Below are 18,876 nucleotides of genomic sequence, written 5' to 3' on the forward strand. Positions count from 1 at the left end.
CTGGGAGTTGAAGTCCAGACATCTTCAAGTTGACAAGGTTGAGAAACACTGTTCTAGGGTTTTTTTTTCCCCCCCTTTTGGCAATTTTTGTATTAAAAGCCAAAAGGTAGAATTGTCTCTCTAAAGATTGGGGTGGGGGGGAGAGAACTAAACTAAGAAAAATGTTTCTTCGGGTAATGTTACAACGCTTGTCTTTTTAAAAAATGAAATCCAGGAAGAGCAGCATGCCAACACCTCTGCCAATTACGACGTGGAACTGCTACATCATAAGGAAGCCCACGTAGACTTTTTAAAAAGTGGTGAGTATGGCAAAGAATGAATGAATAAAGAAAGAAAGAAAGAAAGAAAGAAGAAAGAAAGAAAGAAAGAAGAAAGAAAGAAAGAGAAAGAAAGAAAGAAATCTTTGCATCAGCAAAAGGACAAGAATGTAGTTCATCGCTTTATAAGGATTGTTAAGATGCTTCATAATCTGTTCAGGTGGTCCTCGACTTACGGCCAGAATTAAGGAGCCGAGGTGGCGCAGTGGTTAGGGTGCAGTACTGCAGGCCACTTCAGTTGACTATTATCTGCAGTTCAGCGGTTCTAATCTCACCGGCTCAAGGTCGACTCAGCCTTCCATCCTTTCCGAGGTGGGTGAAATGAGGACCCAGACTGGGGGGGCAATTTGCTGACTCAATTTGCTAAAAATCTGTAAACCGCTTAGAGAGGGCTGAAAGCTCTATAGCAATAGCAATAGCAGTTAGACTTATATACCGCTTCATAGGGCTTTCAGCCCTCTCTAAGCGGTTTACAGAGTCAGCATATCGCCCCCACAGTCTGGGTCCTCATTTCACCCACCTCGGAAGGATGGAAGGCTGAGTCAACCTTGAGCCGGTGAGATTTGAACCACTGAACTGCAGATAGCAGTCAGCTGAAGTGGCCTGCAGTACTCCACCCTAACCACTGCGCCACCTCGGCTCTATGAAGCGGTATATAAGTCAAATAAATAAATAAATAATTGAGCCCCAAATGTCTGTGGCTAAGCAAAACATTTGTTAAATGAATTTTACCTGGTTTTACGACCTTTCTTGTCACGGTTGTTAAGTGAATCACTGCAGTTGTTAAGGTAGGAGCACTGTTGTTAAATGAATCAGGCTTCTTCATTGCTGGTCAGAAGGTCTCAAAAGGGGATCATGTGACACACACACACACACCCCCGGGACACTGCGACCGTCATAAATATGAGTCAGTTGCCAAGCATCCGAATCCTGATCATGTGTCCATGGGAATGCTGCAGCGGTTGTAACTGTGAAAAACGATCGTGTCACATTTTCCAGGGCCCTTGTGACTTCAAATGGCCACTAAATGAACTGTTGCAAATGGTGGATGGTAATGTAAGTTTCATAAATAATAATAATAAGAAAGTATCTGTGACGCTTTTTTCAAGAACAGCTGTCAACTCATAAAGCATTTGCATGTCTGTTATCTGGTTGCCATGGTGAGGAAGTTGGGGGAAGCGCATTGCACGCATGCCTTCAGCTGGAGTCGGATCTCCGATTATTACAGCAGGCTTGGGAGGGGTGCACCTCATTGGTGAATGTGATTTATGACACAGACTGAGAAGGGAAGAAAGAGCAGCAAAGTTCAGCCATAATTTAAATGAGGTCAGATCTGACTGCCAGGTTTTCGAAAGATGCCCTGATTCATTTATGAGCCTCGAGCCAAGTTTATCAATGACTGGGTTTCTTTTGAAACTCGGCTCGAGGCTCTTTTGGAAACCTGACAACAGCAACGAAAGGAACATCTATGAGCCATGGGGGAGGCCCAGTGGTCAGAATGGAGTATTGCAGGCTAATTCTGCTTACTGCCACTAGTTCGCCAGTTCGATTCTCACCGGGCTCCAGGTTGACTCAGCCTGCCATCCTTCCGAAGTCGTAAAACGAGGACCCAGATTGTTGGACGCAATACGCCGACTCTGTAAATCGCTTAGAGAGGGCTGTAAAGCACCGCAAACGGTATATCAGTCTAAGTGCATTCTCTATATATCATTTTAAAGCATCCCAGCTTACTGGCTTAGGACCCACGGCATTTCTTGCACCAGCAGAATAAAATAAAATAAAAATACAATTTCCTATTTTGACATCCAAGGACGTTTCGTAGAAAGAAAAATGAGAATTCCAGGATTCACACCAGCTCTAATTGTGTCTTTCAGAGTAATATTAATGGCAAGGGGTTAGTCTACAGGGGAACCTGAAACAGCACACATTCTTCTTTTCTTTGATTAATGCTTGTTGCAGCAAGGCCATTATTCTCCCCCTTTTTCAGTCGTGTTGCTACTAAAACATTGTTACACTAATTAACCTTTCAATTGTGTTATCACAGGTGATAATCACCTTGGCGGCAGCAGCAAAGAGGGAACCTTCAAAGAAACCATCACTTTGAAGTGGTGTACCCCCAGAACAAACAGTGTCGGTAAATATTCCTTTTTCCCCTAAAGCTTTTCACACGTGGCTTAATTCTAGAGATTGTCCTATTTTGTTCCTTTTTGCAATCCCTAAATTATGGCAAGGGGTCATGTTTTTAAAGCAGGAATTTGCCTGCCTGACATGACTTCAAACCCTTTCTGTAAAGAATGTGACTTTTTAATTAAGATCAGGTATTTTCTAAGAACAGTAAAAATTATCCTTTTTAAACCCCCCACCCAGAACTGCATTATTGCACCGGAGCTTACAGGATATCCCCCGTCGATGTGAACAGCCGGCCTTCTTCGTGCCTAACCAACTTTCTTCTTAACGGTAAAACATTTTCGCTCAACTTTCCAACGAAACGACGTGTCGGGGGGGGGGGATGCCCTAATTAAATCATGCAGTTTGCGGACCCCCGAACTAGGCGAAACCGCACCCAAGGCGGAGGTCAGCTTCAGTTCTGTCCTCTGGTCTAGAGGTGGGTTCCTCCTGGTTCGCACCGGTTCGGTGGAATTGATAGTGGAAATGGCGACTGGGTCTCCGAACCTGCATGCTCTCCACGCCCCTGAACCTGTTCCCCAGTCACCGCAATGTGTTTTTTTTTTTGACCTTTAAATGTTCTGTGCATGCGCAGAGTTATTTATGGGCTACTAAGCATGCAAATTGCCCGTGCACCGAACCCACAGTAGTCCACCCCTGCTCTGGCCCTTTGGGAAATACGTTGACCCCCCCCCCCTCTTCCCTGTGGCAGCCCCTCAAATACTGAAACATTGCTACCCTGTCACCCCTCCCAATAGCCCTTCTTTTCTCTAGCCTAGCCAAACCCAGATCCTGCCACCGTTCTTCCTCTGTTTCGGTCTCCAGGCCTTTAAACCTCTTTAGTTGCTCATCTCTGCACTTTTTCCAAAGTCTCAATTTACTAATAATATATCAAACCACATAGAAATGTTTAATCTTAATTAAGAGCCGAGGTGGCGCAGTGGTTAGGGTGCAGTACTGCAGGCCACTTCAGGTTGACTCAGCCTTCCATCCTTCCGAGGTGGGTGAAATGAGGACCCAGACTGTGGGGGCGATATGCTGACTCTGTAAACCGCTTAGAGAGGGCTGAAAGCCCTATGAAGCGGTATATAAGTCTAACTGCTAATCTATGCCCGAAGGAAAACTACCGGGCTTCTGTTTGACTGGTGGTAAAACCGTCTTCTCAAAAACCAGCAAATTTACACATCTCTGGAATTTAACCTTGGATAGCTGGGTTCCATGGTTATTCACCCGTTTATGGTGCCTGCTCCCCCTGCAGCTGTTGGTTTCACTCGAATGTTTCTTCCACTGTAGGAAAAAATCTCTTCCTTGGAATCTAGAAGTCCGTTCTTTGATTTCTTCTTTATTACAAACCAGAAGGGCGATTAGGCGCCGCACAGATCCTCCCACGAAATGACAAGCGAATACTTTCCTTTTTCCCACAGGCCGTTCTGTGTTGTTGGAGCAGCCACGCAAGTCTGGCTCCAAAGTCATCAGCCACATGCTGAGCAGTCATGGAGGGGAGATCTTCCTGCACGTGTTAAGCACTTCTCGGTCCATTCTGGAGGATCCCCCTTCCATAAGTGAAGGGTGTGGGGGCAGAGTCACCGACTACAGGATTACCGTGAGTTTGGCTTAAATCAAAAGCACAGTTCTTGTGGCCTGTGGGCCTGCCGGCCCCTCCCGCAGCCGAATCGGAGGAGGGGGAGGAGGCGTGGGAGTCAGGGTCAGCATCAGGGCAACCTGAGAGCTGCGAGGGGGAAGAGGGAATGGAGCTGGCAGAGAGAGAGAGACAAGAGATGGAGCCTGGGCTGTCCATCAGACCTCAGATGGAGAGTCAACAGCTCTCAGGTCTGGAGGTGGCTGATGAGGAAGAGGAGGAACAGCTGGGTCCAGTACCTGAAGCGTGGATGCACAGAAGGCAGAGGAGAGGAGAGCAGTGGAAATCTATAGGCCGGTCCTTGGAACGGAAGAGCCACTGCTGCTAGGGAAGCCCCACCCTAGCTTTGGGGATAAAAGACGGGGTGTGGCTGATGAGGAAGAGGAGGAACAGCTGTGTCCAGTACCTGACATGCAGATGCACAGGAGGCAGAGGAGAGGAGAACAGTGGAAATCTATGGGCTGGTCCTTGGGACAGAAGAGCCACCGCTGCTAGTGAAGCCCCACCTTAGCTCTGGGGATAAAAGGCAGGGGGCGGAGATGAACAGATATGGCAGACAACTATTCATCTCCCTGCCGGACAGACTTGTTAGCCTGCGGTGAGAGAGAAACTTTTTGCTGGGGCTGCTGGCGCTCCTAATAAAGGAATCTTTGAGTTAACTTGGTCGTGTTTGGAGAGCTGGGTCAGAACAAACAGCTTTTCCTTAAATTCCTTGCTATAAAAAGCCACCATCATCCACAATCTTCCTCTGGGGTCTGTTCACTTCAGAGGGTTTGTCGTGTTTGAGCAGCTGGGCCAGAACACAAAGGTTAAACTCTTAAGCTCCAATCCTAATAGAAATAGGCTTTGAGATATGAACCATCCTTGATCCACAGTGATGACAGATCCGATGTCACTAGAATGTCCCAGCATTTGGAAAACGGTGCACAAGTTAAAAAAAAAAAAAGAATTAAGTTGGAATTTTTCTATCTGGTGTTACATTGAACACCGAGCATCTTTTCCCACCCAAATTAATTGAATATGTCAAAAGACGCAGCGACTAGAACAGGCGTTGTCTCTTAACTATCGCTTGGAAAGGTGGCTGATTTTTATTTTATTTCCCACATAGGATTTTGGGGAATTTATGAGAGAAAATAGGCTTGCTCCTTTCCTAGAGCCTAGGTACAAGAATGATGAGAGTCTTGAGGTGCCTTTGGAACGAGCCAAAGACCAGCTGGAGAAACACACCCGCTACTGGCCCATGATTATTTCCCAGACCACCATTTTCAACATGCAGGCGGTAAGTAATCCTGGCGGTCTTGAGTTCCCACTTACAAATGTCCAAATCTCACTCGAAGGTGGGGACTCTTCAAGTATATCGGGCAATCCCACCCCATTAGATGAAAAAAATAATAATTTGGAAAATATTGGATTGTGCAGAGAGGGATAGATTGACATTGAAAATGAAAGTACTGCAGGCCACTTCAGCTGACTGCTAAGCTGCGGTTCGGCGGTTCAAATCTCACCGGCTCAAGGTTGACTCAGCCTTCCATCCTTCCGAGGTGGGTGAAATGAGGACCTGGACTGTAGGGGCGATATGCTGACTATGTAAACCGCTTAGAGAGGGCTGAAAGCCCTATGAAGCGGTATATAAGTCTAATAAATAAATAAATAAAAATTAGATAGATAGATAGATAGATAGATAGATAGATGATAGATGATAGATAGATAGATAGATAGATAGATAGATAGATAGATAGATAGATAGATAGATAGATAGATAGATAACGGAGATACAGAGTATTATTTCATGTGGAATAGGTTTTATCAATGGCTAGAGATAAGAAATAGAAATTAGATGAAGGAAGATTATTGTTTCAGTAAAATAAACGTATTGTCAGGTAAAATATGAATGTTGTTTATAACTATAAGTATGCTAGTATAATTAATAGGATCATAAACAAGCTAATATAATTGTAAATTAGCTTATTTATGATCCTATTAACTACAATTATATAAATGTAATATAATATAATAAATATAATTATCAGTTTGTATTGTAGTTTGTTGAGGAAGTTCCCAAAGAATCTTCATGTTCATTTCTTTCTTTTTCGAATCTTCCAGGTGGTGCCACTAGCCAACGTCATTGTGAAAGAATCCCTGACAGATGAAGATGTGCTCACCTGTCAGAAGACAATTTACAGTCTGGTGGAAATGGAAAGGAAAAATGACCCCTTGCCGATATCCACCGTTGGAACGAGAGGGAAGGGCCCTAAAAGGCAAGGCTGTGTTTTTCTTTCTTTCTTCCTTCCTTCCTTCCTTCCTTCCTTCCTTCCTTCCTTTCTTTCTTTCTTTCTTTCTTTCTTTCTTTCTTTCTTTCTTTCAGTGTGACATTAAAATGAAATTTTGGACGCAGAGATGAACAAGTCCCCTTCCTACCACCAACATACAATTTTGTTTCTTTAGCTACATTGTACTACGCTAAGATACCCGAAGAAGCTTCTGTAATATAATTTGCTTTCAGAAAGTGAGCAACTTCCATTTCTCTACAGAGTTGAATCTATCTTGGAAGAGGCAGATTAAATACAGGTTGTTCTTGACTTACAACAGTTTGTTTAGTGACCCTTCAAAGTTAGCATCAGCTCTGGAAAAAAGGGACTTAGGACCGTTTTTTCCACACTTACAACCAGAGTGATTGCTTGGCTTGTATTTATGACAGTGGCAATGTCCCTTTGGTGACCTTCTGATAAATAAAAGTCAATGGGGGAGCCAGATTCACTTAACAACCGTGGTATCAACTGCAGTGATCCACTTAACAACTGTGGCAAGCAAGGTTGCAAAATGGGGCAAAATTCACTTCACAGCTGTCTTGCGTAGCAACAGAAATTTTGGGCTCCTGTGTGTGTGTGTGAGAGAGAGAATAGATGGATGGATGGATGGATGGATGGGTAAATAGATGATAGATACAGACAGAGAAACAGATGATAGATGGATAGATAGATAGATAGATAGATAGATAGATAGATAGATAGATAGATAGATAGATAGATAGATAATAGATGATTGGATGGATGGATGGATGGATGGGTAGAAAGACAGATGATAGACAGACAGAAACAGACAGCTGATAAAGGATAGATAGATAGATAGATAGATAGATAGATAGATAGATAGATAATGGATGGATGGATGGGTAGATAGATGATAGATACAGATAGAGAAACAGACAATTAGATAGATAGATAGATAGATAGATAGATAGATAGATAGATAGATAGATAGATAGATAGATAGATAGATAGATAGATAATAGATGATTGGATGGATGGATGGATGGATGGGTAGAAAGATAGATGATAGACAGAAACAGATAGCGGATAGAGGATAGATGATAGATGGATGGATGGATGGATGGATGGATAGATAGATAGATAGATAGATAGATAGATAGATAGATAGATAGATAGTTAGTATACAGGCAGCTGATGGATGGATGGATGGTTAGATAGATAATAGGCAGACAGACATGATAGATAGATGATAGATAGATAGATGATAGATAGATAGATAGATAGATAAGAGAGAGAGAAGAGAGATGATAGATACTGTAGTGTAGATGGTGGATGAGAGAGAGAGAAAGATATGGATAGGCTGAAAAATAAATTTTGGGCTCGAGGACTACCTGAATCTCCAGAAAAAATGAAAAAAAAAGCAAGTAAAACTTGATGTTTGAGTCCCATTGTTGTTGACTTGGGATCCCTCCGTTGTGTTCTCCTCCAGGGACGAACAGTACAGGATCATGTGGAATGAGCTGGAGACCCTGGTGAGGGCTCACATTGCCAACTCGGATAAACACCAGCGGGTCTTGGAGTGTCTTCTGACTTGCAGAAGTAAACCTCCCGAAGAAGAAGAGCGCAAGAAACGAGGCAGGAAGAGAGAAGACAAAGAGGACAAATCTGAGAAAGCGGGGAAAGATTATGAATCGGAAAAATCCTGGCAGGAATCAGAAAGGTGAGCTGCTCAGGGTCGATGGATTCGCACACAGGACAATGGAAAGCTTAATTTGCCCCCACCCCCACCCCCTCCGTTGGCCCAAAGGGGGGACGCTAGATTTCCAGAAGACATCGCGGCCTTTTAAATAATATTTTCAGGAATCAGTTGCTTGTCAGTAGGACAGGCAACACCACACACCTCGCAACACACAACACAGCGTGCTTAGCTGTGGCGGTTCCGCTCTGCTGTCAGCCTCCCTCCGTGCTGCTTTGGCGGCATCCGTAATTTATCTGAAGATGATCTTTATTTTGGACTCAATCCGAATAGACTCCTTCATGGAGTGCTGTGTGCTGATGTTTGAACTTCCCAAGAGTCCTTGTATCCTTTCTTGCTTCCCGGATGAATTTCCTTGTTGCTTCGCTTCCCGGACTCATTGATTTAACCCCTTGCCCTGCTGGATTTCTCGCTTTGCAGCCCCTGTGCTGGAGGACTTGGCAGCCAGAGGCTGCTGGAGGGGTCTGTGTGTGTGTGTTTGTGTGGGTGTGATCATTGTGCCCTGAGTCATCAAAGGTTCCACCACAAAACCGCGGACGACAAAATCGCGGTCGACGAAAGCGCGTATGTGACATCATCACAGCGTGACGAAAAAGATCGAAAAATGTAAAAATAAAGCGAAAACCTTACCCTAACCCCCCCAAACCTAACCCTAAACCTAACCCTTAACCTAATGAAAAACCTAACGCTAACCCTTAACCTAACGCTAAACGTAACGCTGTAAACCTAACCCTTAACCTAACCCTAACCCTTACCTTTATGTGAATCGGCTTGCTGTAATTTAATTTTTATTTCAATTTTTCGATCTTTTTCGTCGTGTTGTGATGACGTCACATACGCGATTTCGTCAACCGCGCTTTTGTGGAACGTGGTTTTGACGGGTCACGGTCATCGGTTCCACCACAAAACCGCGGACGACAAAATCGCGGTTATCGAGTTATTTTCTCTCGGTCTCTGTAGGTTAAAAGGTTTATTAGATCGCGAAAAAGAGGAACTCGCAGAAGCAGAAGTCATTAAAGATTCTCCCGATTCCCCGGAGCCCCCCAACAAGAAGCCCCTTGTCGCGATGGATGACTTGCCAGGGCCGGAAAAAAATAAAGGTACGGTCCAAATCATTTCAAGCTATCCCCAAAAGTGAACCAGTCGCTGACGGAGGGCATATTTTTATATATGTATAAGTAAGGAGAATTAAAACCCGAAGAATTGGCTTGTTCGTTGTCATTTCAGCACCCCACGGCATTTAATCATGTTAATTTCAACCAGGCATAAACCAGCACCGTGGTTGCGTTGTAGATTGAACAGATTATAAAAAAAATTTGCACCTGGAGGGCAATTATTATTGTTTTAACAAATTGGAGATGCGGTTGTAGATTTTTACGGCGAAAAGTAAGGCAAATAACAGTACGAACACAGGAAAAGGCATTGTTCTTTTGGAGTGCAAGTAAGAAAATTAGATTTAAGAAGGCAAATTAATGAGGGCGCTTAGATTTTCTTCATGGATTTTTATCTTTTTATAGGGCCAATATCCCTTCTGTCCCTTTGGAGCAACAGGATTAATGCTGCAAATTCTAGGAAACATCAAGAATTCATTGGCCGCTTAAGTTCTGTCAACAATAAAGCCGAACTGTACCAACATCTTAAAGAGGAGAACGGGTTTGTATCTCCACGTGGCTTGCTACAGGATGTGTGCTTATGTCTGGTTGATAACGTATCTGAACATTTTGCCCATGGCATTAAAATATTCTGTTAGTGGTGTGTGTGTGTGCGTGTGTGTGTGTGTGTGCGTGCTTAGAGGTGGAGTTTTCACAATCAGGAGGCTAGAGGCAGATATTTCTCTCTCTGGACAAACAGAGAATATATATCTGCTGAAGAAAACTCCTCATTGGCAACAGGAAGGGCATCCGGGCACTAAAACACTCTGCTAGCTCCATTTAGTTGCCCAGACTCCACAAGGAATTATTGGGGTTGTTAAAAGATAATGATGATGATGATGATGATGATTATATATGTACCATTTACAATAAGAATTATAAATAAAGAGCCAAGAGGCAAACATTTTGTTCAACTGTTGAAACATTTCAAAGGTTTTAATTCTTGTAAATATCGTCTTGCAAAGAAAAGGTTTATATGGACATTGCTTGTTTGATAAAAAAAAGCAGTGTGTTAAGAATATACTTAATTTCCTAAACTCGACAGAAATTCCCCAGGCTGAATTCCTGAACTTAAACGGCAATTAAAGTAATTGAAGAATGCATAAACCATCTTGGAGATTTATGTTAAACGGAAGTTTATAATAGCTGGCCAGCCTTGAATAATAGAGGCCTTGCTTCCCATTAGGCTTATTTCGATCCCGTGCTGTGGATTTGATGACATAAACTTCCATTCCCCAAAAATTCAGTTGATTCTAAAAGCAAGATTAAAATTAGTTGACCTTCAACAAGAGTTGCAAATGTAAACTGAGTTAAGTAATGGTTGCAAATTGGTTCTAAGGGAACTACAAAGTTTTCTGTGTTTTTATTCTACCCTGCTCTCCACACATAATTTTTACGACTGTATCTCTTTTTTAGGTTTAAAAGCGAAAGTGTAATGATGAGACTCTCGGCCTCATTGTCCTATTTTTAGATAATTGGCAAAGATATTCATTAACCTTGTAATTTTGATTTGTTTTCAGAGTGGAAAGCACAGAAAATGGGAAACCCAGCCGGCAGTGAATTCTGTTCGCCACCTGTAAACTTTTAATGCCTGATTTGATATCTCTATCTAACTGTACAGTTCCGTTATTTTGGTTGCTTTTTACATTTTTGTAATAATTTTAGCGCTTTTGTATGAAAAAATGCAAAATAAATATACTATTTGTTCCAAACCCCACGGGTAAACCCCTTTAAGAGGAAAAAGAATTTCAATTTGCACGCAGATCTTTTTATGACTGCATATAAAGGGCGTTGTTGTTGTTGTTTTAAGAAAAAGCACAATTCTCACTACTTGAGTTTTTTCTTTGGTTTAAATCCTATTGCTATACTTGAGAGTCCAGGCTTTTAGTGAAATCCTGTTAACGTTGTCCATGCTGGCTGGGGAATTCTGGGAGTTGAAGTCCGCACATCGTAATGTTGCTTCGATTGAGAAAGGCTGCGTGATTCCATAGAAAACCCCTTAAAGAAACTCGCACATTGTGTAAACTGGCTAGTTTAAAGAGCCGAGGTGGCGCAGTGGTTAAATGCAGCACTGCAGGCTACTTCAGCTGACTGCTAGTTTGGCTGTTCAAATCTCACCGGCTCAGGGTTGACTCAGCCTTCCATCCTTCCGAGGTGGGTAAAATGAGGACCCGGATTGTTGTTGGGGGCAATATGCTGACTCTGTAAACCGCTTAGAGAGGGCTGAAAGCCCTATGAAGCGGTAGATAAGTCTAACTGCTATTGCTACAGTTCTTGTGTTGCAAGACTGTGGTTATTTAAGATGGAGCTAAGAGTAGAGGTGGGTTCCTACCGGTTTGGATCGGTTCGGCCAAGTAGGTAGTAACTTGGCCGGGCCACGCCCCTGAGCCAGTTCTGTCGGTGGCGCCATAGGCGCTGCCATCTTGTTTTTTGTTACTGCCCATGTGCATGCGCGAAGCACGTCCCTGATTGAACCGCCAGTAACAAAAGCTGGAAGCCACCCCTGGCTAAGAGGAAAGGGTTAACTCTACCTCTTCTCTTAGAACAGTGTTTCTCAACCTTGTCAACTTGAAGATGTCTGGACTTCAACTCCCAGAATTCCCCAGCCAGCATTGGCTGGGGAATTCTGGGAGTTGAAGTCCAGACATCTTCAAGTTGACAAGGTTGAGAAACACTGTCTTAGAAGTACAACTGAAGTTTCCTTTTTGTCCTTTAGAGGAAATCCCTTTGGTTATTTTAAATCCTCCTCCTCCTCCTGTGGTTCCCCCCCACCTTTCTAATATGTACAGATAGTCCTCAACTTACAACAGTTTGTTTAGTGACCATTTGAAGTTACAATGACACTGGAAAAAGAGACCGATGACCATTTTTCACAATAATGATGGTTGCAGCCCCCCGCCCCCGTGGCCACGTGATGCAAATTCAGACATTTGGCCACTGACTCATATTTATGACGGTTTGCAGTGTCCCGGGGTCAGGTCATCCCCCTTTGTGACCTCCAGACAAGCAACGTCAGCGGGAAATCCCAATTCACTTAACCACCAAGTTATTAACAACTGCCGTGATTCACTTAGCAACTGAAGAAAGTTCGTAAAATAAGGCAAAGCCCAACCGTCTCTCTTAACAACGTAAACTTTAGGCTCAATTGTAGTAAGTCGACTGCCTGTATTAATTTTATTTTAATACATTGCACATTTTTTTAGTTTTATTTCTTGTTCTAATTCACCTTTGCTGAGATAAATTAGTCAAATTTATAGATTTGATTAATAAATAAATGCCAGTTCTAAGAATGGGGGCCTCACTGATAGGTGTGTCTAAAGGGACAGTCTCCCCTTTTTTAAACAGTATAAAATCTCAGGGCCTTTCCCTATCAAGGATGCTATCATTAACAACCCAAACACAAGTTGTGATTGCTGCAGGAAGTTATTCCTGTCGGCTCCATCTTTGCTGACCGAGAACAGGAGCTGAACATGGTGTGAAATACTTTGCTGGTGACCAAATGACGGGACAACTATCTCATCCTATCGAAAGGGGGGAAAGTTTCTGGCTAAGGTTCTTGGTTAGCTATACAATTTTTATTACGACATTTTGAATAATATATCCAAACGTCTAATTAATTATGGGAACTTTTTGCAGGAAAAAAAAAACCCTATGCCTTTGTTTACGGCTAGAACAGGGGTGACGAACACAAGGCCCGTGGGCTGGATCCGGCCCATGATGTGGTTGGATCCGGCCCCTGGGGATGCCTTAGAAAATATAAGGCCTGCAGCCATCTTTTATTTTGGGTTTTTGTCCTGCCATACTTTCTATTATTGTGCTGTGCATTTTCTATGGTGGGAAAATGGGAGAGGGGATTGTATGGAGTTAGATGATATCTAGCCATAACAACATTCTTTCTAGAAAGCCAAGGTGACACCAGGATCGCTTCGGCTCAGTCTACACAATGCGAAGAGGAAGCATGCCAGCACTTTGGGGAGTGGTGTCAAGCTGGCCACGCCCACCCAGTCATCCCTCTCCCCTCCCCCGGAGTCAACCAAACCCCCAATGCGGCCCTCAACGAAATTGAGTTTGACACCCCTGGGCTAGAAGGTATAAAAAGAAGAAATGAAGTACAGATTCCAGATAGACTTTTATATAGACTTGCTTTGGATCACGAGACAGAGCAGCATATAAGTTTAATAAATAAATGAGAATAGACATGCATTGGAACTAGTGAGTAGGGTCATCCGGGATCCTGTCTTCCATACAATGGCGGAAGTCTATATTTGGGAGGGGATGGAAGCCTTGTGATCACCAGAGCTCGATGCGGCCTGAAGGAACGCTGTTGGAAAACCATTGACACGGGTAACGGTAACCGAGTTAATGGAGGAACATCCTGTTCCAATGGAGGAGATTGGCGCGAAGTCGGCGTGTCCATCTTGAAGTCGATGTGGCCACAGGAAAGTGAACACAGTGGTTGAAACGTTTTCTTGTGATACTTCTGACAATGGACAACAATTAGGAACACCAAAGTTGTGGAACATACAGCAATTAACAAGGCCGTGAGAGCGTTTGTTATCCAACAGTTGCCGCCGTTAAATCCAGTGACAGTCCTGTTGAACACTTCAGACTCGTTCGTTGGTTTTGTCGTGGACGAGCAAATCCCAGCATACGCCACTTCTCCGATCTGTTCGATTTTGAATTCTGGCAACATGGCTTCCGCGAAATCTGGATGGACGTCTTCCCCGGGCCTTCCTAGTTTGGTGAGCACATGCTGGACGTCATCTCTTGCACATTTCTCAGTCTTTGGGCACAACGATTTGTTGTACCACGTGAATACGGCGGACCCAGTTTTGAGATGAAGCAGAACCACATCCGCAGGGCTCTCCGCCAACAAATAATCGGAAAGTTTCTTGAAAAAGAAGTGAATCCTTGTTCTGTTTTTCAGGAACGAGTGGTAGCTATTTGTCGCGATGACCGTATAAACGTGGCACGGGATAATAGCTGGTTTGAATATTTGTACGACGAATTTATCTTCGGTCTTTAATCCTCCCGAGTCTGTGGCAAAGAGTACAAACTCTTGAGGGGAATACTGGAAATCAGCAGCAAGCGGATAACCATACATACTTCGATCCCTGGTGTTAAATTGTAACCAGCTTTCCAGATCTGTCGGGGAGCAGTCGACGTGGTTCATTCCGAGGGTCAGCTGAGTTGAATCCCCGTCTTCTTGGTCATGAAATGTTTCTGGCGGTATTAAAAACGAGAACTCGTGCCCGACCGTGGCTGCGATCCACTTAATGGCGTGAATGACTCTGGGAGGAGTGTTTGGCTGACCTGAATAAAAACAAAATCATAGAAGAGAACGGTAAAGAACCAAGTCTACGAAGATTCTCCATCATCCAGGTCATGGTTGTCCTAAAGGTGCTTTTTTCAAGAGGCAACTGGACTTTCTGGTATTTCTTTGAAGACGTCTCCTCATCCAAGAAGCTTCTTCCACTCTGAAAGCCGAAGAGTCCAGAAAACCAGGAAGTCCAGTTGTCTCTTGAAAAAGCCCCTTTGGGAGAAGCACCCTATCCAATGATGATGAAGAAGGCAACTTGTGTCTCTGGGGTCTTTCTAGCCGCCCCTAGTTGACTTGGTTAGAAAGAGGTGGACCACCGTTTGATATTGAAGGCTCCTTATTTCCAAGCTATGGATCGGACTTTAAGAGTTCCAACACGCTTCCTGAATAGTTTTGTATTCCAGTGGTACCTCGGTAGACTCGTTACTTAGTTCCTGGAGGCACCACCTGTACTAAAAATGAACACAGGTAGTTCTTCCCCGTTCAAAGTTATAATGGTACTTATGACCATTTTTCACACTTTGGACCGTCGTAGCATCCCTGCGATCGTATGATTTACAATCGGATGCTTGGCAACAGACTCAGATTGATGACGGTCGTGGCGTCCCGGGGTGTGTGTATCACGTGATCCCCCCCTTTTGTGACCTGACTAGCAAACTCAACGGAGAAGCCAGATTCACTTAACAACCGTGTGACCAATTCAACAGCCGCAGTGGTTCACTTAACAACAAGATTGTAAGATGGGGTGTCTTGCTCAACAACATAAACCTTGGGTTCAATTGTCATAAATCAAGGGCTACCTGAAGTAATTAACACCACAACTTACCTTGTGTTTTCTGGTACGGAGTAGTGGCATGAAGTCCATTCTCCACAGATACTCCTATGTGGCTGAAAACAATGACCACTTCTTTCGATTTTGAGACAACATCCTTTGTAATTTGGACATTCGTTTTCATTCCAAACGAGCTTTCCAAACTTAAATCGTTGGTATCCAGTGGCAAAGCATCGGATTCTATCACTGGCGTTCGAACTAAATTGCGGATAGAGTCACACTGATTTGTAGAAAAATGAAAACTGGAGGTATGAGCAAGTTCTAGAGGGGGAGTAATCCATAAAGATCCGCAAGAGAGCCATTCCAGTGCCTGGCTTTTTCTATGAGATCTCTCTCCTTGACGAAGGAATCCGCTGCTTAAGATAACAGCACTGGATGTTGTGATATAAAACAGAGTTGTTCCTTTTATCCGAAGGGTGGTGTCCATTTCAGTTTTCGTAACTACTAAGACACTGTTTCCTGTTGTAACAAATCTGTAGGTCAATGGAATAGTTGCAAAAGATTCACCGGGGTTCATTCCATCTGAGCTAACCTGTCTTCTGTTGGGCAATTTTTCTATAGGGAATATATTACCAGATCCAAACAATAATGTCAATTCCACTGAAACTGATGAGAAAGAAGGGAAAAGCACGGGGTTGCTAATTGTTTTAGTCAGGAGGCTAAATGTTAGTAGAGTTTTACTGGAGAATAAAGTGTTGTTGTTCAACCTATCTGTGGAACGTTTTGATGAAGTTGGAACATTATCCCAGTAATACAATTGAGTTGATGGGCATGCATTGGGTAGAGAACTAAATTTGGGGTGAAAATCTGTAACGAGAGCATCAAATATGGACGGGATGTTGGTCAAGATGGAGCTTTTGATCCATTTGGAAAGGTCCGTCTGCTTTATTGGTGCTAATGTCATAAAAGTATCTGACACAGAACTATCGACATTAAGTAATTTTGGATTCCAATTGCTATCATGTAGGAAAATCAGAGAGATTGCATCACTAGAGAATGACATTTGAGAAGATGACCATGATGTCCTTAAATATGCTAAGGTCGCCGTGGAAGGCCGAGAAAGTTCGATTATAGAAATGATCTCTCCAAATTTAAATCCAGACATCGTTCGATGCATGAACGGGCTATGGTCACTTAGATTTCTTAATTCTCCTGAGAGAGGTTCTGGAGATGATGGGGTAGAAGGCATTTCTTCTGGTAAAATGTCCCTTGGATGGTCAACAGAGTTGGAGAAATGATTTTTGGTCATAGGCAAGAACAAGCTGAAGTAATAGAACGTGGAATTATACTTCTCAGATTTTTGAGTCGTGGGGAAATCCCCTTGTGTTGCAGTATCTAGTGAGGGTCCATACAGTAGGTGCTCTGATATTGGTGGGGTTTCAAAAGTCCCTTTCTCCTCAAATTCTGTGGAGCTTAGCATCAAGGAAGGTGAAAGTTCAGAAGAGAGGTAATGAAACAAGGTAGATTTGGAGACCTGAAGGCTATCCAAATCCACATTGACCATTACAGGTTGTGTACTGAGGTCCGCGTAAGGATGGATAACAGAGAAAGTGGTTTTATTGACAAGTGATGAACTTGCTTCAGATTTTGTCTCTGGCACAGCAGCTATCAAAACGGTGGAATTCTCCGTTTGGCTTGGTCTCCACGTAGGTTTTGGGGTGGCCATTTTTCTCTTCTGCCAAATCTTCTTGCGGTTCCTTTTTTCATAGCCTTGTTTAAGGACTCTCCAGCCGACAATTTCATAGCCCAGGAGCCGCGAGAGATTGTCGGACTCAACATTGTGCCTCAGAACTCGCACCAATTCAGGCAGCATCGCAAACACCCCGTAGCCAACTGGCCAACAGAGTCCAACATGATGCCTTTTCGTGGAGTTGATGTATCTGAGACCTTCAGCCAATACGGTTAGCATCCGAAAATATTTATTTAGGGAATCTCCGACTGAGATGAGCGCGAGTGAGGAAGGATCCAAGTGGAGATATTCTGCCATGGTGCAAATCAGATTGAGTCGTTCTTTAATTTCCGGAGTATTGTCTGTTTGAAGTACGATCTCAGCGAAGGTGATGGAAAGGTGTTTGGCATACCAACCTCCAGAACAAATACTGAAATCCCCAAAACAAATACTGTTAAAAGACGGACCACCTTTTAAAACATGGAATTATAATTTAACATTTTCTAGATCATATCTATCTATCTATCTATCTATCTATCTATCTATCTATCTATCTATCTATCTATCTATCTATCTATCTATATGTTGCATTTGTGCAACAAAGGCAACATAAAAAAATGGCTTTCTGCCTGGATGGCTCCTAGGGTGAGCCGAAAGACAGAAAAGGGAAGCAGTATGCTCCCTCCCATATTTGGGCATACCAGGAGTTGTGACACAATACACACACACACACACACACAAAAAGTCAGTATATATTTGTCACAAACTTATCTATGAAAAAGCTTCTAAGGTATAATTTTAAAAATGGCTCTTAGGTTAGGTTAAAGAGGTTAGGTTAAAGGTAAAGGTTCCCCCTGCACAAATGTGCTAATCATTCCCGTCTCCCGGGGGCATTTCTCTTCTCCATTTCAAAGCTGAAGAGCCAGCGCTGTCCGAAGACGTCTCCATGGTCATGTGACTGGCATGACTAAAACCCGAAGGCGCACGGAACGCTGTTCCCTTCACACCAAAGGTGGTTCCTATTTTTCTACTCGCATTTTTAATGTGCTTTTGAACTGCTAGGTTGGCAGAAGCTGGGACAAAGAACGGGAGCTCGCTCCATTATGTGGCACTAGGGATTCGAACCGCTGAACTGCTGGCCTTCTGATCAACAAGCCACCTCTGAAGGTTAGGTTAACAAAGAACAATTGGTTGAAAATTGTCTTAAAACATTTCTTTTAAAATGGATAGTACATAACTATTGTGGAGTATGTTCACTTCTCATCCCAGAAGCTTCTTCAGCTCTGACTGGATGGTGGGGAATGGAAGGATTTATAGTCCTTGCAGAGAACTGGTCATTCTTGGATGAGAAGCGAAAAGAGAAGAAAAAGAAAGTCCAGTTGCCTCCTGAAAAAGCACCTTTGGGACAACCATGACCTGGATGACGGAGAATCTCTACAGACTTTTAGCTATGCAATTTGGGATGAACACCCTTAGAATGGTTGTGGGAGAAGGAATGGATTTCCAGAGGGGAAAAAATTGCAGACTACAGGAACCATTTGCACCACTCAGGTGACCCCGAAGACACAGATAAAACCTCCAAGTGGCCTCAACGACCCTCTAAAAGGATGCAAACGTCTAGCTGTCTGCAAGGAATATAAATCCTTCCGTTCCCCACCATCCAGTCAGAGCTGAAGAAGCTTCTTGGATGAGAAGCAAAATGTCTTCAAAGAGAAAGAAAGAAACCTCCAAGTGGCCTCAATGACTCCCTAAAAGG

At 43.4% G+C, this 18,876-nt stretch overlaps 1 protein-coding gene across 2 annotated transcripts in view; it reads left to right on the plus strand.

The window, feature by feature from the left end:
• The window catches only part of INTS13 (integrator complex subunit 13), a 23,720-nt gene extending 12,709 nt beyond the window's left edge, over nucleotides 1-11,011 (plus strand). For both annotated transcript variants that reach the window (XM_032220493.1, XM_032220494.1), the window contains exons 8-17: nucleotides 215-299; nucleotides 2,362-2,451; nucleotides 2,685-2,774; nucleotides 3,908-4,086; nucleotides 5,231-5,401; nucleotides 6,226-6,380; nucleotides 7,882-8,112; nucleotides 9,109-9,248; nucleotides 9,666-9,801; nucleotides 10,820-11,011. In XM_032220493.1, coding sequence (XP_032076384.1) covers nucleotides 215-299; nucleotides 2,362-2,451; nucleotides 2,685-2,774; nucleotides 3,908-4,086; nucleotides 5,231-5,401; nucleotides 6,226-6,380; nucleotides 7,882-8,112; nucleotides 9,109-9,248; nucleotides 9,666-9,801; nucleotides 10,820-10,859 — 1,317 coding nt within the window. In that variant the 3' untranslated portion in view covers nucleotides 10,860-11,011. The remainder of the gene's footprint in view (nucleotides 1-214; nucleotides 300-2,361; nucleotides 2,452-2,684; nucleotides 2,775-3,907; nucleotides 4,087-5,230; nucleotides 5,402-6,225; nucleotides 6,381-7,881; nucleotides 8,113-9,108; nucleotides 9,249-9,665; nucleotides 9,802-10,819) is intronic.
• Nucleotides 11,012-18,876: the final 7,865 nt, after the last annotated feature.

The sequence above is a fragment of the Thamnophis elegans genome, chromosome 7 (assembly GCF_009769535.1).
Source record: "Thamnophis elegans isolate rThaEle1 chromosome 7, rThaEle1.pri, whole genome shotgun sequence".
Lineage (NCBI taxonomy): Eukaryota > Metazoa > Chordata > Lepidosauria > Squamata > Colubridae > Thamnophis > Thamnophis elegans.